Raw genomic sequence first — 25,984 nt, forward strand, 5'->3', positions numbered from 1 at the left:
GTCCTATGAGACTAGCAAACTATTCCTAAGTTGTAAACTGGATAAAGGTATCTGCTGGCATTCTATAAATTTTTATTAATTTTGCAAAATAACATAGTTGGTCTAATACACACAGAGAATTACTAATCTACTTATTTTCCTGGATGAGGATAAGCCTTATTATCTACCTCCACTGAAAACAATAGTTTTTCCCTATGCCATAAATACATTTTGCTTCATTTTGAATGTTTCATGTACCTCTGTGCTTTTGATCCCCCTGCCAATCCTGAAAAACTCTAAAAATACAGTTTAATAACCAATAAATACATAAAAGACTAACTATTCTGGAGAGTTTGTTATTCAATAACTTTTTACAGACCTTCAGGAAAGGAAATAGCATAAAAATCAACATGTTTTCAGTAATACTTAATTTTAAAGAACTAAGGTTTTTTTCTTCCTGTTCATCCTTGACTGCTCATCTTTTAAATCTTACCTGTATTTCATTCCAAAACCAAGCAAGTTATTACCCCTCCTCCAACATAAAAAACCCCCCCCAACACAAAATGAATAAAATCCCCTCATTTTACCTTCTTTTTGCAACAGTTATCACAAGTCACATCTGGGTATTCCTTGCAAAAATTAGGATTAAACTCATTTTCTCCAAAGTATGACAGAAGCTGGAGTCTTCGGCATTCCATTATGTTTTCACAGTAATGTACCATGCTATACAGATTATTGAAGTGAGTCTGTCGTGTATGATTGTTTCCATCTTTCTCCACTGAAAAATTTAAGGCATATCACAGAAAAATACACTCATCAGAGCAAAAACAGATGAATATTACTATTTATAGTGAAAGCAAGATAACTGAATGAAATCAGAAAATTACCGACATTATTACAGGTGAAATCCTGTTACAACAAACTGAACAGGGTTAGCTATAATTTTATATTTTGATAAAATGTTAATGAATTGAGTTTTTCTTGGAATAAGATAGAGCTTGGAAATCTTTTTGTTAGAAACCTTTCAAGTAAGGGGAGCTAACCTATTAACTATTACTGAATCAAATAACAAGTAATTTATTATGTGCCAGGTACTGTGTAGTGACAAAAACCAAAAGTAAGTTCCTGCCTTCAAGTTCATGCTACAGAACCATGTACTTCCCAAAAACACTGAGCTAAAAGTGGTTAAGTTTGGAGTGCATTTGTCATTTCCAGCAACCTTGATCATATAATTTCACTTATCCATTGGAAAACCCAAGACTGATAAATGATAACAATTCATACTTATACGACATTCTGCATTTTATAAGGTGCTTTCCCTACAACTTCCAATGTGTAAGGCTGATGTGGCCAGCAGAACCATTCCTATTTTACCACTGAGTTAAGACAGGTTATAGGAGAAGTCTTAACCTTCTTTGTGTCAAGGATCCCTTTGGCAAACTGTTGAAGCTCATGGATCCCTTTGCCATATGATATTTTCTGTCTATATTCATAATTGAAAGAAATGCTAGGTTTTAGCAGAGGTCAGAAAAAATAAAGATTTTTTTCCCATCCAAGATTACAGAACTTCTAAAACTATATCCACGAATGATGTGGGTGGGGGTCCCCGACCCCAGATTAAGAACTCCAGGTAATACAGTAATTTGCCCATAAAAACAGAACTAGAAAGTACTGGGTCAAGGACCTGAATCCAGGTGTCTTACTGATGCCCTGCCACTTCTTTACACTTGCCAAAAATTTCTCTAACCTCTTCATCAAGCAAAACAAATCAAAACATGAAATGCTGATTCAGCTATACTATCTCACCCTTCAAAGTCTGATACTAAAGTGTTATTATGAAATATAATTTTCAATGTACGCTTTATTAAATTTTAGTGCCAGTTTTAAAAATTTTAGTAATTTTGAAATCATTCCCTATCTACGCAGAGTGTTCCAAAAATCTTCGTTAACAGATTTAAGCTAATAAAGCTTAAATATGTAACTAAGGCTTTTGGGATGCCCTGTATAAATATTTTGGTTGTTGTTCTATGACTATGTGTTAATCTAGGGTAATATGACCATGGGGAACACAGACTAAAGACTCTGTAACATTCCACAGAAAATTTCAGCTTACTAAGAATAAGTCTCTTAAGTCTGGTTACATCATGGTAGCTGTAGAAAAGCAGACAGTGAGACATTTCACCATCTCTTCCAGCTCTGCCAGATTCCTGGTAATATCCTTCTACTGATTTAGGGAGAGATGAATGGATAACATAGCGCACATCTGGTTTGTCAATCCCCATGCCAAAAGCAATTGTTGCACAGATAACCTGAAATAAAATCAGAAAAGATTAGCCTGTGATAAAAAAATTTGACAAAATTTAAGTTCAGATCTGTGAATTTAAGCATAATGAAGTTTTTAATGAAAGTAAGACTCTAAAGAAAATATCAATAGCTTTCTGGATTTTTTTTTTTTAAAGAATTTTATAAGGCAAAATTCAAAACCTCTCAAAAATGCTTTCCTTATGAAGACAAAACTAGGATTGCATCTTATTCAAAATATAGGGTGTCCCAAAAGTTTAATGCAATGTTAAGACCATAATTCTATATGGTCCCCAAAGAAAAATTTGAATAATAGATGCTTCTAAGAGTTGTATCACCACATTTTACTCTTAAATATTCTAACGAACTATTCATATTAGGTTAATATTTCAGTTTAGTCACCTCAATTAGCATAAATAATTAATTCTCGCATTGGTAACATGCAATCTCCAAAAAACTCCAAAGTAAAGAAAGGCTCAGCACTGCAGTAAGGTATCATTTTACTGAAGCTGTCCTGTAACCAAATATTCCTGAGTATTATGAGTAGCTAAGACCATCATCAATGACAGTCAACCTTGAAGCTGTGTGCCACATTGTTCTTCTGGGGTTTTGATGTTACAGAGGGAACAGCATAGAGATGCTATGAGTAAAAATTGTTCCAAATGTTGTGCATTTTCAGAGTTAATCAAATAATAATGACCATCTTCTCCCATAACTCAGTCATGAATTTTGCTACTAATTGCTCATCTCACTACCAACTTACAAGCTCCCCTTTCTCATAGCTGAATTATCTTGCCATATAATGGCTTGCATTAATGGTAGGTCAACTTTCAAATTCAAAACATCAAAGTTAAGTGGAAATTCTAGCTACATAATGCCTTACTTAAAGTATATGCTGAATATACTATATCTGTTGACTGGAAGAATGAATCTTGCGAGTGTCAAAATTTAAAGGGGATCACACTTAAAAATGGTTTTCTTGAGAAAGCACAAGATGATTAAAAATTAAGAGGAATAAATTACCAATTGATGACTAGTGAGTCTTTGCCTGGAACCACCATATCATAAAGTCTCAGCCATGACTCACTTTCTTACTGGTCACTCCATCTCCACACTGTTCTGGCCCCTTGCAGGTCTCCTCCTTCCCAGTTTCTTTCCACCTCTTCTTCTCCTTTTTTTTTTTGAGGGGGGAAGTTGGGCAATTGGGGTTAAGTGTCTTGCCCAAGGTCACATAGCCAGTAACTGTTAAGTATCTGAGGTCACATTTGAACTCAAGTTCTCCTGACTCCAGGGCTGGTGCTCTATTCACTGTACCACCCAGCTGCCCCACCCCTCTTTCTTTATGGGTTATTTTTACGAATTAGAATATGAGCTCCATGAGAGTAGGGACCATCTTATTTTTTCCTGCTTGTATCACCAGTGATCAGCATGGTGCCTGACACAAAGCACTTAATAAATGTAGTATCTATCATGTCCTGAAAACTATCTACCAATGAGAAGAGTTACATCAACAACACTTTAAAACATATTAATCTGGTAAAAAAAATTAAAGCCGCATGATTCAGGCTGTATTGCATCATGCAAATGAAACTATTCAGATGGGGTTCAACAAATTAATCTCGTTTAAAAAACAAATACATTTTGCTGATGCTTTTACTCATACCTTTTGGCAAAAAAAAAAAAAGGACTGTTCTTGCAATAACAGAATCTCAAAAGCAACTGACGGTGAGACTGAAAGAGGAGTGCTGTGGATTGTTTTACATCAGTGACTGATATCAGAAAAGGGAGCTGCAGTTTACCTAATGTTTACTCAGCAAACGTGTGCCCTTATTAAAGCAGAGGGTAACCGTGCTGCACTCCAGGTTAGCTGTCCTTCCCAAAATGCATGGCCCTATCATCAAGGTCAAGTTTTCTTACAAAGGAAAGGTATAACGCGGCCTCTTGTGGCAGATGGCAGGGCGTCCAGAGGATGCCCATGTATATACAACAGTGGAATAAGGAACTGTAAGTGAGGGTTATGTTTAAAGGTAACTGCATTTTAAAAAGGATATCTTTGAGCACATGATGATAAGCCACTGTGCAAAGTCAGAAACATTCACATTGCTGAAGAATCTGACATCTTTCAACTGGGAAATCTTGCTTAGTTACTAGTTCCTTCTTTTATTTTTCTTCAAGATATATTTGTGTTTAAAAACCACTCACTACACATTCAGAGAATTTCTTTAGGGAAGGAGAGGTTTGAGAGGAAGTTAGCCATTTATAAAAAGGCACAAAATCAAGGCTATCACTTTAGCTGGTAGGAGAGATAAAAAGTATGTGTGTATGTGGGCATAAGGAGTGGGGAAGAGAGAGAGGGAGACAAGTTTGAATCTATCTTGTGAATCTAGGGAGCTCAAGACTTCCCAACCAAGTACAGGATAAGAATTCACCTTGACCAGATGGAACACCTAATCAAGTAGCACAAAAAATAACCATTTAATTTGAATGGTTTTTACTTTTTCTTCAAATATAATATGACATTAGGAAAGCAAGGAGGCCAGAGCTCGATGTTACGTTAACATTATATTTGGCTCAACTCAGAATGAATGTTTTAGCTTTATCTCTATAAAAGTTACATGATACAAAAGTTAGAGAAGTAGTCTACATTCATCCATCTTCCATCTGAGTTTCAATCTTGTTCTGATGCTGAGTGCCTTTCATGTGCTAACTATTCCTGGATGTTAGGTACACTCTTATACTCATTTCCTATGAGCCTTCTGGCTTGCTGCTCTCCTGTTACCTGGCAGCCATCTTGATTAATCCACTTGTGTTGTACTTCATCTCTAGCTGAATCACTGAGGCCAGCATGATAAGCAAGGGCAGCCAGACCATCCTTCTGTAAGGTGTCAGCCATCGTGTCACATTCGCGCCTGGAAAGGCAGTAAATTATCCCTGAGTCATCTGCAAACAAACCAAAATAGTCTGCACTGAGAAAAACGGCCTTTTTTTACCTCAACACTATTTTCTTTTTTAAAGGATGGAAGAAGATCATATTGAAAGCATTGTCCAAATAGGTGAATTCCTTGAACTGAAAGTGAGGGTACTTAGTTCTAATTCTGGCTCTGCTATTGATAGTCTGGAAGACCTTGGACAAATTATCTTCCTGTTTGCAGTTTTTTATTAATAAAGCGGGAATCATAATTGATGCTCTTTCTCTTTCTCACATAACAACAGGAAGTTAGTCTCAATTCTCCATAGGAGAAGAGGCTTGTATAGATAAATGAAATTAACCTCAGGTCTCATTTTCATATAACCAATTAAAAAGCAGGAAGTGGGTGGGAGAAGGCATGGAAACAAAAAAATCTGGATAATAAATACACACACAGATGATAAGACAGAGAAAGTAATTATCAACTCAAAAAAAAATCACAATTGAGAGTTAACAATACAGTTGCAGGTGGTATATTTCATATATCTTGTGTTAGTGATTATTACTGTTGTCAAGCCAAATGGGGTTTTACCAACTCCAGGAATCAGAGACTTGAAATATTTTGTACTATAAATAACCGCTTAGTGCTCTCATAATGAGAAAAGAATTGTTTAATATGCAGTCTTCTATATCCCATGTGGTATTAAAAAGAGGTTTATTTAACACTCCCAAACATAATTCACAAGTCTCTACTCACGCGGGTGATGTTTTCTGATCCATTCTAAGCAATCAAATGCCACCTTTTTCGGTTTTTTGGGCAACACACTATACTTCAGATTATGTCTGTTAAAACTCATGCTAAATCTAGAAAAGATCAGAGTACAGAATTTAGTCTTCTTGGGCAATTTGACTTTTAATACCTCTAGAAGTTCAAAGCAGGGATCAACTGAAGAGGGAACAAAAATACTGACTTGTCTTGACAAGTTGGTTGGGGTTACTGCAATGGTACACAAAGAATGTACAACAATGAAATGGAAGCAAGCAAAGGATGAAAGGAAGGAAGTGGTGATAGGGAGCAAAAGGTAATGAGAAAAATGGAATAATTTAGAAAAAGAATACAGAGAGTAGAAGAGAAAAGCAGAGATAACTAAAGTGAGAATTTTAAAAAGTATGTCATACCAGAAGAAAAAGCCTTCGCTGAAATCAAAGATGGCTGAAACAAACAAATTAAAAAAAAAAAAAAGAAGAATCCGTGATGAAAGTCACTAAACTGTAGGGCCTCCAATGTCTCCAAAATGTTAAATGCTAACAAAAGAGTTAGGGGGTGGGTAGGTGGCGCAGTGAATAGAGCACTGGCCCTGGAGTCAGAAGGACCTGAGTTCAAATCCGGCCTCAGACACCTGACAACTTACTAGCCGTGTGACTTTGGACAAGTCACTTAACCCCAATTGCCCTCCAAAAAAGCAAAACAAAAAAAAAAAATTGAACATGGCCAAATCTCTTCCTCTGGGAAGGGCAGCAGGTACATGGTGAACCTGGTGGTGTTAAATTGTTAATAAAAGCTTTTGATACAGAAAAAAGTTGGTGAGGGAGTACATAGAAGAAACATATATTAATATTAGATCTATTCTCTCTCTCTCTTTTTTTTTTTGTGCTTTTTGGAGGGCAACTGGGGTTAAGTGACTTGCCCAAAGTCACACAGCTAGTTTTTGTGTTAAGTTCTCTTGCAAAAATTTTCAAAAAGTTGCAAGATCTTGACCAATGTTACTCACACATAGCATCATAAGTTGGCCTTCCTGGACCTTGTCTTCCTTATCTTTAAAAGCAGAGGGTTGGACTAAATGATCTTAAAAGATGTTTCCAGATGTAAATCCAGTAATGAGGTACATTATGTTTATCTACTGTTAGGATAAAAAAACCAGGTGTTTGTCTATAGCAGTGTTCACTAACAACACAAATTTCCCTTAAAAAATTTCACAAAAGTTATTCAGAGAATTCTAATTTTTTCCCCCAACTCTGGGCATATGACAATTAGCATAGTTGATATAAGATGTTGATATAACTGGCAGTCACCATAACATAAGGCTGATGGAAACATGCTGAAAATTATTTCTATTTTTTCTCTTGAGTTTTCACATATCAATGCAGAGCTTTTAGAATTGAATTTTGCAAAAAAAATTTTTAAAAATATTGACTTTTGGGGCAGCTAGGTGGCACAGTGAATAGAGCATCGGCCCTTAAGTTATATAGAACTTTCCATTTTTCCCAGACTGAAAAAAACCTTAATAATCAAACTAGTTCATTCTTCCTTTCTTTTCAAATGCCCCAACAAGTTGCTGTTTTTACTTATTCCAACATCCCCTTTCTAGCCTTTCACCTTTAGCCTATTCCATCCCAGATACGTACATGGTTTCATGGCTTTTTAAATATTCAAATGGATTTGTGGCCTCTTTTTGTGGAATTTCCCTCAAATGATACTGTTCTCAACTCATCCATGTCTGCCTATCCTGAGTGATTCTTGTTCATGTTCTCTGACAAGTTTGCCACAAGGAGATCCACCTAAAATGATGAAGCCATCTTTGATTTTTTCTGACTGAGAGGATACCAACAGATCACATAAGCTGTCTACTGGTCATCCCTTACTCTTTTCCATGGCCAGTCTATCTTATGTTTTGATTATACATTTTTTATTGACATCCTTCACTTTGGTCCTCTGTGGTTCCTTATTTGCTTTATGTTACAGTTTACTTACATCTATTATAGAACCTCTCCATAGACTAAAACTTTATTCTTCAGAGGCTGAAATGCTCTATGATTAGGAGTCATAAAATAACGTGATAAAATATAGGTATTAAAAAGTGGGGCCTTTATTTCTGGGAGAATTTTGGGGTCATTAAAGGAGCTTTGTAGTTTCTCATAGGTGGTCCCACCTACTCTCTTCTTTTTGTTTAATTCTGGGCCTAACTTACTGTTTATGTATAGTGATGAACAAGATCAACAGTAGATTATCTAAATACATATTATAATCTGGACAACAAGCTGTCTTCATTCACTTGGTTTTCTGAGTGGTTATGGCTCTCTTTCAGAATGCTCTGTCTTGATGGTTACAAGAAAAAGAGCTATTCCCTAATTGATAAATGGCCAAAGAATATGAACAGGCAGTTCTCAAGGGAAAAAATCTAAGATATTAATAACTACATGAAAAATGTTCCAAGTCACTAATAACTGGAGACACGCAAATTAAAACAACTCCGAGATTCCGCCTCCCATCCTTTGGCCAAGCTGACAAAAAAGGAAAATGACAGATACCAAAAGAGCTATGGAAAAATAGGAAAACTAATATACTGTTGGGGTAAATGTGAATTGGTTCAACCATTCTAGAAGGCAATTTAGAACTATTCCCTGAAAGCTGCTAGCCATGTATAACCTTTGATCCCAAGATACCAATACTAAAACCAGTTCTATAAAGAGAGCAAGGAATTGGAAACTAAAGGGGTGTCCCTCAATTGGGAAATGGCTGAATAAAAGAGGGTATATGTGTGCTGGTTAGACTATTATGTACCACCCCTCCCCCTCATATGAAGGTAATGGAATACTATTGTGCAATAAGAAATGACCAAAAGGATGGTTTTAGAGAAACCTGGGAAGACATATGTGAACTGATAGAACCAAGGAGAACAATTTATACAATTAGAAGAATAATGTAAAGGCAGACAACTCTGAACTCAGATTAAATGACCAACAACAATTAGAGAGGACTGACGAAGTATGCTCCCTAGACATACATCTTTTTGGACATGGCCAATGCAGAAATTTACTAAGAGTTTACTATCTGGATGTTGTAAATAAGATAATAGTATGTAAAAACAGTCTGCAAATCTTAAAGTGTTAAATAAATGCCAAAGGTTACATGTCCATAAAATACAATGTATAACTTAATCCTCCTAAAAAATGGTGGGACACTGTCCTATTTCAGAAAGAGAAGAATGGTTTTGGGGGATTTTATACCAATTTTTTCCACAATAACTTACACTTGAGGGTTGAGAATCTTCAACTGAGTCAGGATATCCTTCTGCACCCTGGGGTTAGCAGTGGCTGTGAGAGCCATCATTGAAACAGAAGGAAATTTTTGTCGAAGCATATTCAATCTTTTGTAGTCTTGCCGAAAATCATGTCCCCACTAGTTGAAAAATAAAGAATAGTGTTTTTTCCAATCATTTGACTCTTCATTTGAAAAACATGGACACAAAACAAATCCAGTCAGTATTTCATCTTAATAAAAATGTAAAAATTACCCAACTATTAGAAGAAGATGAGAGAAACTGATTTAAATCTTTTAGAAAACGGTTTTTAAAATCACTCAATATGAGTTTTCACTGAAGATTTACTAAAGAATGGATTTCAATGGATTTATTATACACATACATATATTTTTTGCAAAGTGTAACTTTAAAATATTTTGAACACAAAAAAAGCAACATTTACCTGACTGACACAGTGTGCTTCATCAATGACAAAACGTGCTAATAATTTTCTCTCGTACAGATTTTCCAGTGTAGAAATCAGCCTGTTACTTGCACAGACCTAGACCAAAAATTTATCATGATAAGGTTCTCCTAAAAAGGATAAAACCTCATGCTATTTCTGATGCAAAGTACGCAGAACCAGGAAAACAATTTACACAACAATTAAAACAACCAGAAAGAACAGTAACAAAACAATTTTAACTGAATGCCATGAAATTATGATGACTAAGCTTAGCCTGAATAAGAAAAAGGTAACTTTCCTCTTCCTCTTGGAAAGGGGAGAGATTATGGCTGTGGAACATTCTAGAGGTCAGATTTTTTCCCCAATGTGTTGCTAAATTTTGTGAAATGAATTTATAAAATTTTTATTTTTTGTTATGAAGGATGGATCTCTGGGGGGCAGAGTGGAAAAAGGCTAAATTGGGATATGTAAAGTGATATAAAAATAAAAGCTACCAATAAAATGTATTTTATAAACTTAAAATAGTTTCTTACTTCAGGCAATAATGCCATAAGAAACAAAGTTACACTTTTAGCATTTAGGTAAATAAATGCTAAGGAAGATCTTCTAAAATGAATATACTTGAGAAAGTATAATATCTAGAAAAATAGACACAACATACTTTCAAAAAGTAGAGTATTTTTTAACACCACATTTTAAAATGACAATATAATACAAACCTTTTCTGGAGTAACATATAGGAGTTTTATGATTGGATCTTTTTTCGACAATTGGAGATAAATATTTGCTGCTTCAGAATCTGTCTTATCACCTGTTAGATAAGTGGCTGGAATCTAGGGAAAAAAATACTTAATGATATATATTTTTTTACATATTTATTTACTTAAATTCAATTTATAAAGTTTATAGTTTTATATTTGAAGTTTATAAATTATATATGAAAATAGTAACCAGATTTGGATGCTTTAATAAGCTTTGACCTCCAAGAATATTTCTGGAAAAATTATATTTTATGACCCCAGAGAGTCAGGCATTTGGTTATCAAAGGAGAGAGGAGATTTGAAGGTCAAATGGTGTTAGGTAGCTAGGGACACTGGACAAAACTACATTTAAAAGAAAATGTACATATTATATAAACCCTCTTCTCTCCTAGGAGAACTGATACTTGGGAGATTGACAAGAAACCCAAATCTCCCTTACAGGATATAAGATCTCCAATAAATTTATGGAAAATAGGCAAAACTAAAAAGGATCCTGGCATTCTAAGGAGGAAAAAAGTAAACAGGAATACCAGGGAAGGTAGATTTCCCATCAAAGAAGCCAGGAGCTAGAAGAGTAAAAGCTGGGAGAGGGAAACACAGAATATCAGGGGAACAAGGAGGTATAGCCAGTTCAGACTGAGAAGTACAACCAGCAGATTTAAACTGGTAGAAGGGTATACTTTCCTCACAGTCCCTTAACCTTTCTGGGCCTAAACTTTCCCATCTGAAAAATGAGGGGGTTGGACCAGATGATTGGTAAGGTATTTTCCACATCTTATACTCCATACTTCCTATGCCCCTATGGAGAAATACAATGAAAGGTACTGACATTATGGTGTTCAGAGGGATGTAATACAAACCATCTTGCATTAGTGTTCTAAATAGGTCATACTCCCCTCCTTGTTTTCTTTGGAAGAAAAACTGTGATCTTGCTATGGGGTAGCTGGTGGTGATACTGATGGTGACCCAAAATGTGCATGAGGACTAAGCTGTGCCCACATGCACTATTTGAAAATAACAACATATATGCCTTTCAAGTGTTTAAAGAGAATAAGAATTATATTGGCTTGGCAGCATACAAAACTCTTTCTATATAGATAAAAAGTTTAGATAGTAAAAAAAAAATGGAAAGAGATCTCTTATCTTTCTATAGTAATAATTTTGTATCCAAATAAAATTAGATGGATAATCTTATGAAGTTCAACAAGAATGTGCAAAGTATTTATTTAACTATGCAAGGCAAAATAACTATTGTGCTTTATATCTCATCAATATTACTTAATAACAAATCAGAGATTATTGCATTTTATTTTATTTTTTTTTTAAAGCAATTGGGATTAAGTAACTTGCTCAAGGTTACACAGCCAGTTATTTCTGGGTGTCTAAGTATCTGAGCCCGGATTCGATCCCCAGGTCACCCTGACACTGGGGGCCGGTGATCTTACTTGCTGAGCCACCTGGCCGCCCCTAAGCAATTGGGGTTAAGTAACTTGCTCAAGGTTACACAGCCAGGTGTTTCTGGGTGGATGCTAAATGTCTGAGCCCGGATTCAATCCCTAGGTTATCCCAACACTGGGGCCGGTGCTCTTACTCGCTGTGCTACCTGGCTACCCCAGATTATTGCATTTTAGTCTTAATAGCATCATTTTACTGTTATTTTCACAAAAAGTTTTAATGGTTTGAATCTGTACTTACATCCAATGAAGTTAGCTTTTGCACTTGATCTACTATTAGTGATCTCAGTGGAGAGATCACAATAGTAACTCCAGGAGAAACACAAGCTGGCAACTGGTAACATAGGCTTTTACCCCCTCCTAAAAAAAATTAAGAGAAAATTCTGTCAAGCTATGTAACATAAAGACCAACATCTGAAAGTCATAACAGAAAGTGATACATAATGACCTAACAGGGTAGCCAGTTATTTTCTAATACTGCCAACATTTTAGAATTATATACTCTACAAGTGACTAAACTATATATACCCTCTGACCCCAATAATACCACTATTAGGTATATATTCCAAAGAGGTAAAAGACAGAGAGAACAGTCATATGTAATGTTTGTAGACTGGCTAAACAAATTATGGCATATGATTATTGTGTTGTAAGAAATGGCAAATATAAAAGAATTCAGAGAAGCTTTGGAAGGCTTGTATGAACTGATATAGTGAATTATCAGAAACAGGAGAGCAATTTACATGATGACCACAAAAAAGTAAAGGAAAACAACATTAGAAGACTTCAGAATTTTCCAGAAATCAATGCAGTGACCAATTATACCAGAAGAGTGACACTAAAGCATGACTCTTTAGAGGTGATTTTTATTTTGCCTGAATATACTTATTTGCTACAAGAGAGGGTTTAATGGTTGTGGTGGTGAGTCAATGGGAAGTGACTATAGTGTTTTTAAAGAAAAAGAGCATCAAGGGGGAGGGCAGGGGAGCAGAGCCTAGATACCAGAGAGAAGCTGGGAAGTTGCCTGAGCTTTCCTAGTTTCCCTCAGAAACAATGTTAAATCAAGACTCTAAATGAATTCTGGAGTGACAGAACCCACAAAAAGATGGAGTGAAACAATTTTCCAGCATAAGATAACTTAGAAGGACTTCAGAAAAGGTCTGTCTCACTTGGATAAAAGGCGAGTGCAACCCAGTGCAGGCAGTGTCCAGACAAGCCAGCAGGAGGCTCTTAGCCACAGCACAGATCAGCAACTGAGGCCCCTTAGTCCTGGCTCAGCAGGCTAGTGGTATAGCAGGTCATCTGTGAGGCCTCCAGTCTCACAGGAGGCAAACTGCCTGACCTGGAACCCTGGCAAGACAGGTTCAACTAGGCTGGTCTGGAAAGGCTTACATGAATTAATGCTGAGTGAAGTGAGCAGAACTAGGAGAACATCGTGCGATGATCAACCATGGTAGACTTAGCTCTTCTGAGCAATACAATGACTCAAGACAATGATTAAAGACTCATGATGGAAAATGCTATCCACATCCAGAGAAAAAACTGTGGAGTCTGAATACAGATCAAAGAATACTATTTTCACTTTTTTGGTTGTTTCTCTTTTGTTCTGATTCTTCTTTCACAACGTGACTAATGTAGAAATATGTTTAACAGGATGTACATGTATATAACCTAATTGACTGCTGTCTTGGGGAGGGAAGGGAGAAAAATGTGGAACTCAAAATCTTATATAAAAATCAATGTTGAAAATATCATTACATGTAATATTTTTTTCTTCAAAAAAGAAGGTAAGTACTACTAGGCTTATAGCCCAAAGAAATGAAAGAAAGGAGATCATTTATGTACAAAAAAGTTTTTTGCAACTCTTTTTGTCGTGTAAAGAACTGGAACCTAAGGGGATGCCATCAGTGGGGGACTCACAAATTATAATATATGAAGGTAATGTAATACTAATGGGGTGTAAGAAACAAAAGAGAAGAAAAACCTAGGAAGACTCGCATGTACTAATGTAGAGTGAACAGGACTAGGATAATAATTTACACTACAACAACACTGTAAAAGTGAAGAATTCTGAAAGATTTAATTAAGAATTCTAATCAATGCAATAATCAACTACAATTCCAGAGGACTGATGAAGAATGCTGTCCACCTCCTCAAAGGGAGTTAACAGACTGATAAAGTATGCTGAATGAAACATATTTTTTTAGGACACGGTCAATGTGGGGATTTGTTTTTTTGCTTGACTATGCATATTCATTAGAAGGGTTTTATTTCTCTTTTTTTCAGTGCCTTGGTGCTATCATTCTGCACATTATAGGTTCATAAATTTAGAGCTGGACCTTAGAGAATCCAGAAACCCTTCATTTTATAGATAAGGAAACTGAGGTCAAGAGAGGCTGAGTTGGCCAGGGCCACACAGCTAGTATATTTCTCAGGCAGGTTTTGAACTCAGGGTTTTCTGATCCCTAACTTGGCCTGCATCTACCCACCACACACCTGCTTCAAAACATACATATATACAAGAAATGCTAATTAAGAGTTCCAGTTAATAGAATGCGGATAACAGAATTTACTGTACTGACAGAGGAAAGGACAGTGCTTATTAATGTCATATTTCAAACGTCCTCTTGAAGTAAGGAGAAGTATTCTTCATATTGGGCAGGGGTGAAGGGAAAGCAGTAATATATGTTTATAAATCATGTGTCTTTCACTGAAAGTGACCAGAGAAAAATCACAGGTAGTGCCTAATGACAAACTGACCCGCTTATTCTCAGGTTTTCAAGTTCAGGTTGACCACTAGTGAGTTGGGAGTCATTGCTGGGGAGTTTTAGAGCATAAAGGTTTTACTATTATAGAAATCATATTTATTCTTTATTGTATTTGCAAGTAAGGAATGCTTAACTCTGTGCTATATGACTAAGTGCACAGCAGAAAATGACCAGCAAGCTTATGAAACTTGAGAAATGCTAATGATTAAAATTTAGTATGCAATATGAAATCAGTCTAAAAATTTTCAGCTTTGCCAATATTTAATATAGTTATGAAATGTTAAATATTAATTTGTCATTGAACAGTATGAATGGTTGGAAGAAAATCATTAACCTGTTATGGAATACTTGCCACATGCTCATCGATAAATTTTTTTTTATTTTGGACATTAGTGGATTAGGGTTTGTAGGTAAAGGCGAGTGTGCTTGGGTGATTTTAAAGACTTCCAAAACTCAAATGTAGGTAATAGTTTAAAAAATGAATGAATGTCCATTATTAAAAAGGTTTTGGACATGTGAGATGGAGCCTTGAAGCTTTTCTGTAAGCATTAAATGTATAAATCCTATATAAATATACAAAAAGGCAAAGGTGATTTACAGTAAATTTATTCACCATAACCTCCCTATAAGTATTTGTGCAACTCTTTCAAAAACTAAAGTTGGTTTTTTGTTTTTGTTTTTTTTTGCTTTTTGGAAGGCAGTTGGGGTTAAGTGACTTGCCCAAAGTCACACGGCTAGTAAGTGTGTCAAGTGTCTGAGGTCAGATTTGAACTCAGGTTCTCCTGACTCCAGGGCCAGTGCTCTATTCACTGTGCCACCTAGCTGCCCCCCAAAACTAAAGTTAACAGTAGCAAAGGGTACTGAATCTGAGACAAAAAAACACAAACACTGCAAGTGTCTATATTTAGGCTGTTTGAAAAAGGGAAAGATTTAATAAGAAACAAATCAATTCATTATCAATACAGCAAGTTAATTCAGGGTGGGAGGGCAGCTGTTCCGACATTAACAATAAGAGCAGAGTATTGGGGACAAATGTATTTTTCCCAGTACAGCAGAAAAATTTTATAGGTCTCCAGCTATTGAAAGACTATATACGTATACTTTTTATTTCTTGTTCAAGAGCTTAGATGTGTTTTCATTTAACATCTGCCAATGGACTCCTACCAATTCATATCTATAAATACATACCAGTGGGCATTAGGACGAAACAGTCTTCACCAAGCAGAACAGCATTGATTGCCTCTAGCTGATTTGTACGAAAATGATGCAGGCCAAATTTTTTGTGAAAAATCTTCATCATTTCTTTTGAATGTGGAAAATCAAGACTTTTGAAACGCTCATGTTCTGGATTACTGGATGGTCTATTTTGTACCAATTTGTCTTGTAAGAAAAGAATCAATATTATGAAAATCAGTGCACATCTGCAGCAAAAAAGAGAATTTTTATCTATTTGCTATATACCATGTTCCAAATCTTGGAAGGGTTTAGCATCTAGTACTACAGAATGAGTTATACTTTCTGCTTCCACTTCCTTAAAACTTCTTACCCTTCTTCAGCAACCTGCAATCTAGTTTTTGGTACCACAGGAGAGACCTGTTGTCTCAAAGGGCACCCAGTGGCCTCCTTATCAAGATATCCAATCCTCATTTGCTTGGATTTCTCTAAAGAATGTGACACTTGATCCTGTCTCTGAAACTCTCCTCCTTTGGCTTTCTTGATATTCCCTTTGTTCTCCTCTAACTACTCTGACTCCCCTCTTCTTTCTGTTATATTTGGTATGTATTGTTGGCTGTGCTTATTTCCATCTTTCCTCATGTTGGAGAGACCAGGGTCACTGTCTCTAGAGGTCAGGTCCCAGGTCTGGAGAGGAGGATATCAGGAAATCAGGTGATTCCAGGTGAAGAGGAGGATATCAAAGTAGACCATGTTTTCCTAGTGATGGATGGCTTTGGTTTCTTCCAAGACATCCTGTGGGTTTGGAGAAATCTTGGGAACAAGGCTACAGACCTGAGAACTCTGTGTTTGCTCCTACTGCTATGTGCATCTATCATTACTGGGCATTCTTAGGGTTCTCCTTGTTGCAGCAACTACTCGCCATGACAAAGTTTCCCTTCTCTTATGAAAAAGGGAAGAACCCAGGTGGACAAGTAGGAAGTCTGTCTTCAGGCTGAATTTTCCCCATGCTGGACCAACTTGGATGTCTACTCTATCTTCCCTTCTTAACCTGGGACACTATTTAGTGTGCCTTGGGCTCTCTTATTTTGTGGAGTATATAGTTCCATCTATCCTCCCCTGAGGGTAAAGCCCTTCATGGATTCTGAAAGCAGGGTTTGTCTGTTAATTATGGCCTAGGACTCCTGGGGGTCCAGGCAGTGCACTCTCCTCCTCTCCTGAGGTGGAGGTAGGACATAGGAAGCACATATTTCATCTAACTTCCATCCAGATGGAGACTTGGAAGGATTCTGAGTCCCTGGACTGCTTGTCCCTGGTTAAGGCCTCAGCTCCAAGGGGGTCTGAATGTTGTGCCAACTATGTTTCCTAGCAATGAAGCAAAGTACTAAAAAATACACATTCTATTCATCTCCCTTTGAGGTCCTGAAAAAAATCCTTGTGTCCTTACATCTGGGGAATTAGGTTTTACCTGTCCTCATTACAGCTTGGGTCAGGGGACACAAAAGGCATATGTTGGGTCTATAGTGGAGGCAGAGGAGAGAGAACAGAGGGATGTAGGGGTCAAAAGAAAGAGGCTAGAGCTGGCTGGGGAATTAACACATGCCCGAAGAGGTATTTAGCTGACCAACCTGTGTAGCCCACACTGGGCACAAGCAAGTGGAAAGACAAAAGAAGAATCAGGCAGCGCTACTTGCACATGGAAAAGCTGTGCCAGTCTCCTCAGTTCTAACATTTTTTCATACACTTCCTGGATCACCTTGTGTATCCACCTTCAGTTAACTGGTTTGGACAACAGGTATTCTTCATCCACTTGGTTTTTCCCATGTGGAGAGTAAGACCAAACGTCTGAGTGATTGTGGATTTCAATTATGAGGATATAAAATATCCCTGGGCTTTATGCAATCAGCACAATGTCATCAACAAAGAGGAACATCTGGAAGACTTCACCATTTAAAGGAAGCTTTTCTTCTACTTGGATTCTATGCTGGACATTGTGATTTTGGCAAACACCTTTTGTAAGACTATGCCTCATTGTTTTATATTTCTCTTGATATTAATAACTAGAGCTTAAACAAGGTTATCTCTACTGTTAATTCTTTCAATATTCTTACACATATAGGACATAGACTGTTGGAGAACAGCTTTTATTTTCAACTAATTTTTCTATCATAAAAAAATACAGTGGGATTTTGTCTTTATAACTTTCAGTCAACTGTGTGACAGTAAAGATATGATTTATTGTGGAATATTGTTTGCAAAGCCTGCCTATTCCATTCTTATTCCTTCATCAAGGCTTATCTTAATGAAGATAGAGGCTTACCTTATAACATATATGGCTACAAAGTCCTTTCTAATTCTAGATCTATAAGCATACTCAGCTTTCTCAAATCTACTCATCTTTCTTGTCACAAGGTCTAAGATTTTCCTGTATCTTTGGTATCTTCTCTCTCAGATATCCTGAGAATCTATCTCACAACACCTTCATATTTTTATTGTCTGTCTACAGTATGCAGTATATATACGATGTGTACTTGATCTGATCCAGCTGTTTTTCCTGTCTTTTTATTTCAGTGCCATTCCCTCTTTCCCACTACTGGGAAGGCACTGTTAGAAACTAAATGTGGCAGCTCCACTACCTTTGACAGTGATGTTTATTGTAAAAATGTTTATAGATCTTTTCCATTTTTTCTGTTGTCTTTAAATGTCTGAGATGACTTTGCTTAATTGCATTGATCACCAAATATTATTTAAATTTATCTTTCTTTCCCTGCTTCTTGATGTTTTGAGGTGCTACTTATAGTTTTTTACTATCCTCCTAAATAAGATTTTACCAAATGAGTTATATTCCATTCAACTTTATGTCACATTATCTCTTTTTGTCTGGCAAGGAGAACAGATGTTTATGGGTTGAGGTAGTGGCTAGAATTCAATGGTTTTCTCATTATGACAACTGATTTATGTAAGCTAAACTTCCTTGGAAAATTATAATAGTCTATATAAATGTCTATTTTTTTGTTGATGTCAACAACATACTTTGTCAAGTTAGAGCTGTCTTAATTGTATACCATATCTTCTTATTTTTACTTTCTCTTAACTTTTAGTTTTGCTATCTTGGCATAACAAGTTGGTTGTCTGACTGGTAAGGTGATTTCAGAAATTTCTACATAAATATGAATCGTTTCCTACATATTAAAATAGAATCAGTTTCATTTTGGGGGACTTTGTTTGTTCCCCATGTCTAGTCTGTTCCAATTCTTTTATCTAAGTATTTGGGATATACAGGCATCAGGCTTCCATATGGTTTACAAACCTTTGGCCTCTCTCTTCTTACTCCTGAACTATACTATCCAATTTTTCACTGTTCTTATCTATGACTGTCTTTGCATTTAAGTCACCAAGTATCAAGAAATGTTGATACAGTTTAGATTTTCTGCATTTCTTCATCTTCTACAAGAAACTCTGATGTACAAATTGTGATTCTTTTGCAAATACAGGGTAGCCCTGAAGGCTCTGAGAAGTTTTAAGCCTCTTTCAAGCATGGAAGAACCTGCACCTACACACCATGATTATGCATCACAATAGGGCTTAATAATAGATAATAACCTTGAAATAACAGATTATTAGTAAAAGGAATCACTTTTTTTTACAAAAGGTGATTGGGACAATGGATATTAATGCAGGGAAAAATTAACTTTAACTCATACTTCACAACACATATTATGGTAAAATATAATATACTTATCCTAGCTGTGGAAAGAAGACAAATAGCTAGGGAGGAGTAGAAGTCTTTAGAAATGAGATGGATGTCTGAACACACAAAAGTACAAAAACTCTTGCATACTTAAATGTAATAAAATTTCCAGAGGAAAGCAAAAGACTGGGGGGAAATGTGTGACACAAATAATGAGAAAAGCCTTCTCTCCCATACACATTTGCCCTATCACATTAAACTCAACATATTGAGAACAGAATTCTTCTCTTCCCAATGCCAGCTCCACCTACAAGGTTCCCACCTGCTGACTTCCCCATTTGTTAAAGGTAAAACCATTCTTTCAGTGACCAGTTACAGCCATCTCATCCTTCCTTTTCCTCACCTCCCACAGTGAGTTAGTCACTAAGTCCTGTTGATTCTTCCTTCACAATGACTTTTTTGATTCCTACTGCCACCATTCTAGTTCAGTGTAGAGAACAAAATACACTAATCTTAGCTCTGGCACTCACTCTAACTGCAACACTCAACTGTCTCATAAAGATTATTTTGTACATCAATTATGACACATTATTTCATCATATTACAAAAATAAATCAATTAATGTGCAATTTTAAAGGTTAAAAAAACAAACCAGAATCTTCATGATACCAATGCATTAAAAACAGGATTTTATGAAATTTTGCACACAAAGTTATTTCAGCTAAAAAAATTTCTTGTAAAGTTTTATAGGGCTGATGTAAGGTTTCATTATGTTCTGGCTTTCATCTGTTATTCTTTTCAAATAACTCTTCTTTTCAGCGGCTAATTTAACATTTCCAAATTTCTTACACAAGGTTTATTTATTTTTATGAAAATTGTGACTTCACAACTCATTAGGTCTATGCTTTACGATTTTTTTAGTATGTAAAATTTCAACTTCTGTTAAACTAGATCCTTAACAATTTAGTAATTCCAAAATATTCACACTTAAAATTCATGAAAAAAATTTTTTTTGCTTTCTTCTGGTCCCAAAGAATCATTAGCCTAATTGTTGTAGGGACAATAAAAAACTATTTAAATGTAAAACACTAATAATGACTTTAGTTTTCTTGTTGCAAAAGACTCAATTATAATTTCATATTTTATAAAACTACAGTGACCATAAGCCACAAAATAAGATTTTTGGGGGAAAAAGATTTATAATTTACAAAGTAAATTTATAAAGCACAAACTTGCATAGAAATAATGTGATTCTTAGTTGAAAGTTTGGTATGAAATGAAATTCCTCTTCTGGACAATCTGTCTTAGAATCACAGAACCTTGTGTTTAAATGAATCTTGAGGACCAGCACACTAACACTTAACATTTTAACTTACCAGGGCAATTCTGGATTGAGATGCTTCTATTCTGGTTAGCAGGTACCACTGAGAAACAGTTTGTCTTGGTCATAGGAGTTCTTTCTGAAAATGATTTAATTGGCTGACCTTCCCGAATAGGCAGATATATATTTTTGGATGATTCTTCCTCTACTGAATTATAACTTGGGTTTTCCCAGTCATAATCATCAAAATCATCTATATCAAAAGTATCAATATCCTGGGTTTCAGAAAAATTGCCACTTCTCAGGTCATTAACCAAATTAATATGTTTATTCTGATCTTTTATAGCAGTGCTTGTGAGAAAATTGCCTAGGAGATGAGACCTTTTATATTTCTCTTCTGTCTTTGATATTTCAGCAGAATTGCTACTAATAAAAGGTTCTGGTGATTGGGAACTGAGTAATATTCTTTCAGAGACATTAGTCTTGGCAGATGACAGCTCTGACTTTTCTGGAGTAGTTCTTTGTGTGCTGTGCACCCCTGTTGAAACATCCAGATTTGGAAATGTCCTTGTAGTTTTATCAAGAAAATTTCCTTGACAATCAGTAGTAGAGACAGGATTAGAAGGAAGATGTAGAGATTTAAACTCTCTTACTAAATTCCCTGTGAAGGGAGATTTGACCTTTTGAAATGAATGCAGAGACGAAAAAGCTGTCTTGCCATTTACAGACAGATCCTGTGAATCAGGCTGGTATATCCAATTCAAGGGCAGAGGACTGGTGTCATTTTTGCTGGAATTTGCATCAGCTAAGAGTTTTCTTCTAAAGAAAGAAAAAAAAAACATCAGGTCAAAATCTATTGGCTATAAAAATGTACATTCAGTTCTCATTCACTCTACCTTTCAAATTGTTTTAAGAAATAATCATTTTTGGGGCGGCTAAGTGACGCAATGAGTAAAGTGCAAGCCCAAGTCAGGAGACCCAAGTTCGATTCCAGCCTCAGACACTTAACACCCACACAAAAAAACTAGCCGTGTAACCTTGGGCAAGTTACTTAACCCCAATTGCCCTCCAAAAGGCAAAAGAAAAAAAAAAAGAAACAATCATTTTTTTCTTACCTCAAAAATGTGAACTAAAGGGATATTTTTAAAAAGGTAATGATTTAAAATAGTAACTATATAGCCTATATAACTATATGGCCAATTTAAGATCATCTAGACAGAATTCCCAGCTAAATGGAGGTCTTCACTTACCTTTGCTTATTTTCAAGAGGCTAGGTAAAAATTTTGATAGAAAGGTGGGGCTTCCATATCATAGTGGTAGAAAAAGGAAGATTATTGGGTCTCATAAATATCTATCCACTCCCATGGCTGGGTTTGGGGATGACAGACAAAAGGTAAGGCTGGTAGATATTTGGATGCTGGGAGTTCTTATTTGGGGAATTCAATTAAGATTATGTATCTAGTTAAGAGTAAGCTCACAGGCACAATAAAAAATTGTTGGAGACTGCTGGTCCAGAGAAATGGTCCAGGTGATGAAACTCCAACTTTTCAGATTTAAAAAAAATTTTCCAATTAAATAAACTTCAGAGTGGCAGTAATATTTAAACTTTATAAATTAAAATGGATCCCTTTTACATCAAAATACATGAATGATAAAGTATACTTTCAGCAATTCTAATTTCAACTATTTCTTTAGCATGTGTTCTCTTTCCATGAAGACAATGACCCTTTGTTATTCTACTCTTTTTTTTATTATTTTTTACATTATTACATTGTTCATTATACTGTACTCAAAGTATTGCTGCTTTTATACCCTTAACTTAAGCTACTTGTCTTCTCTGCAACTACCTGTTCTAAGTAGCTTTTTGTTATTAAAAAGGACTGAAAGTCAGAATTTTTCTCTTATTCTTGGTTCTATCAAAGGTGGGATCACTACTACCATTGTCTTAAAAAAGTCTTAAAAAAAGAATCTGGGAGGGAGGGAGGGTTAGGACAACTATCTGTTGTTTTTTTCTCTCTTCACTACCCCTAACCTCCCTCCCTATCTCATTCCTTGAAAGGCTTAAAATACTTGTCTCAGGAATCTCAAACTGCACAAGCCCTTTTCAATTTCCCCACTTCATATAAACTAATTTTTAGTTGCCTGCTATTCACTTTTATAGCTAATAAAGTCATTTTCCATAATTTCCAATGACCAATGTTTCCCAAGCCTTTCACCCCTAAAAACCTACTATAAGAAAAGTACATTCACAGGGATGTCTGGAATACATACAGACACATGCACATATGTGTACACAGATACACACACATACATTATTCCTTTTTTTTCCTTTTGGAGGGCAATTGCGGTTAAGTAACTTGCCCAAGGTTACACGGCTAGTATTTCTGTGTGGGTGTTAAGTGTCTCAGGCCAGAACCGAACTCAGGTCCTCCTGACTCCAGGGCCGGCGCTTTACTCACTGTGCTACCTAGCCTCCCCAACATACATTATTCTTAAATATTTTGAAAGATTAAAAAAATTTTGAGTAGCTACACCACCTCACAGATATTTTGTACATAGATAGAATATGTATACCAAATAAGAAAAACTCAGACACCTAAGATCTCGATGCTGGAGAAGTTTGTTGCCGCAATCCAAGCCTTGAAGTTGATAAGCAGGAATACTATCGACTAATGAACAGATGTCCTCCATCACGTGAAAAAGCTGTTGTTGCAAAGTTATCAGTTTACCTGCAAAATAATACTACATTTGAGTTTCTCTTAATGAGCAACATTTTAAGATATAAAAAGAGCCATTTGGATGATTAGAAACAGTAACATTAAATATTTTTTATGAAGACTATTAACCATACTACATTAAAGTTCTACTCTGGGGGGGGGGGCGGATAGAAGCACTACCTCCCTGCAGCTCCTGCTTCTACCTTCCCCAATCCATGTATAAAGGGGACTCTAAACAAACTTTGAGCTGCAGAACCCACAAAATGACACAGAGAAGCTAACCTCCCGCTGAGGACAGCCCAGCATGCCAGCTGCAAGCGGCCAGCACAGTGCTCTGGGAGCTGAGCCCAGCCCCATGCTGATTCTTTAGCCCCAGGGTGGGCCTGGCCAGAGGGACTCCAGATCAGCAGCAGCTGTGGCAGTTTCCAGATTTATCAACACACAGATGCGAAGGATAAAGTGAGAGGTCAGTGCAGTTTGGACTTTGGGACCAGTAAGTGGGAGTGTATGGCTTTTACCCCCCCACCCCTTCCCCGGGGCGAGAAGCCACTGAGACACCTGCTTGGCAGCACCACGTTGGGGCTTCAGCTCCTGGCCTGCAGAATGTAGAGGGACCAAGCACCAGTCTGAGGGGTAATCGCTCTTGCTTTAACCTTCTTGGATCTGGATTGCAGTCTAGGGTGGAGGTACTGGGGTGTGTGTCCAGCTTGCCAGAGCGTGTGGAGACCTCAGAGAGGGCACCCATCTAATACCTCTGGCAGCTGAGAAAACCTCAGCATTTGGGACAAAAGTTCCCCTGTCTGGTGGCAGAGTCCTACTGTGGCAAAAAGCCCAAAAGTCAAGTAATTGAGTGGCAAAATGAGCAGGCAAAGGAAACAAAGCATACAGAAGATTCCAACATTACACTCCTATTTTGGGGACAAAAAAGAGCAAAGCATGGAACAGGAGGAAAACAGTGAAGTCAGAACTCCTGCACCAAAAGCTTCAAAGGAAAATACAAGCTGGTTATAGGCCATAGAGGACCTTAAGAAGCAGATAAAAGAAGAAGCAAGAATTGGGAAGAGAAATGAGAACAATGCAAGACAATTATGAAATGAGAGTCAACAGCCTGACTGAGGAAAATAATACCTTAAAAAACAGACTGACTCAAATGGCAAAGGAGGCTCAAAAAGGCAACAAGGAGAAGAATGCCTTAAAAAGCTGAATTTGCCAGATGGAAAAAGAATCTCAAAAGCTCACTGAGGAGAATCATTACTTCAGAATTAGATTGGAGCAAATGGAAGCTAATGACTTTATGAGAAATCAAGATATTGTTAAACAGATCCAAACAAATGAAAGAATAGAAGGCAATGTGAAATATCTCATGGGAAAAACCACTGACCTGGAAAATAGATCCAGGAGAGATCATTTAAAAATTATTGGACTACCTGAAAGCCATGATCAAAGTAAGAACCTAGAAATCATCCTCCAGGAAGTTCTCAAAGAAAACTGCCCTGATGTTTTAGTACCAGAGGGCAAAACAGAGGTTGAAAGAATCCACTGATCACCTCCTGAAAAAGATCCCAAAAAGAAAACTCCTAGGAATATTATAGCCAGGTTCTGGAATTCCCAGATTAAGGAGGGAATATTACAAGCAGCCAGGAAGAAACAATTTGAATATTGTGGAAACACAATCAGGATAACCCAGGATATGGCAGCTTCTACACTGAGGGATCAAAGAGCTTGGAATATGATATTCCGGAGGGCAAAGGAGCTGGGATTAAAACCAAGAGTCACCTACCCAGCAAAAGTGAGTATCATGTTTCAGGGGAAAATATGGTTATTTAGTGGAATAGAGGACTTTCAAGCATTCTTGCTGAAAAAACCAGAGTTGAATAGAAAATTTGACATTCAGATACAAGAAGCAAGAGAAGCATGAGAAGGTAAACAGGGAAAAGAAATCATAAGGAACTTATCAAAGTTGAACTATTAACATTCCTACATAGAAAAACAATAATTGTAACTTATGAAACTTTTCTCAGTAGTTGAAGGGAATAGAAATATATTTATACACACACACACACGTATATATGTCTATATATGAGGGTATATGGGCATATGAATACATATGTGAATATTACACTAAATAGGGTATCTCACCCTCCAGGAGAGTAGAGGGAGTAAGGGGATGAGAGCGGGGATGATTGAAGGGAGGGCAGGCTTGGGGGGAGGGAAATTGGAAGCTCCCACTTTTGAAAAGGGACGGGATCAAAGTAGAGAATAGAACAAGTGGGAGGTGGGATAAAAGGGAGGGAAATATAGTTGGTCTTTTACAATATATCTCCTATGTTATTGTTTTGCATTAGCCACACATGTACAACCTATCATCCCCTTCCCCCCTACTCTCCTGGAGGGTGAGATACCCTATTTAGTATGTATTTCAT

General features: G+C 36.6%; 1 protein-coding gene across 2 annotated transcripts in view; it reads right to left on the reverse strand.

The window, feature by feature from the left end:
- The window catches only part of BLM (BLM RecQ like helicase), a 66,199-nt gene that overhangs the window by 14,472 nt on the left and 25,743 nt on the right, over nt 1-25,984 (reverse strand). For both annotated transcript variants that reach the window (XM_069098662.1, XM_069098661.1), the window contains 11 exons: nt 23,441-23,573; nt 20,900-21,663; nt 15,848-16,039; nt 12,133-12,251; nt 10,396-10,509; nt 9,674-9,772; nt 9,220-9,368; nt 5,946-6,052; nt 5,060-5,220; nt 2,093-2,288; nt 567-757 (listed from right to left, as the gene is read on the reverse strand). In XM_069098662.1, the coding sequence (XP_068954763.1) occupies nt 567-757; nt 2,093-2,288; nt 5,060-5,220; nt 5,946-6,052; nt 9,220-9,368; nt 9,674-9,772; nt 10,396-10,509; nt 12,133-12,251; nt 15,848-16,039; nt 20,900-21,663; nt 23,441-23,573 (2,225 nt within the window). The remainder of the gene's footprint in view (nt 1-566; nt 758-2,092; nt 2,289-5,059; nt 5,221-5,945; nt 6,053-9,219; nt 9,369-9,673; nt 9,773-10,395; nt 10,510-12,132; nt 12,252-15,847; nt 16,040-20,899; nt 21,664-23,440; nt 23,574-25,984) is intronic.

This window comes from Petaurus breviceps, unplaced genomic scaffold (assembly GCF_028583685.1).
Source record: "Petaurus breviceps papuanus isolate PSGF00001 unplaced genomic scaffold, PetGlider_PUasm1.0 37, whole genome shotgun sequence".
In the NCBI taxonomy this organism is placed as follows: domain Eukaryota; kingdom Metazoa; phylum Chordata; class Mammalia; order Diprotodontia; family Petauridae; genus Petaurus; species Petaurus breviceps.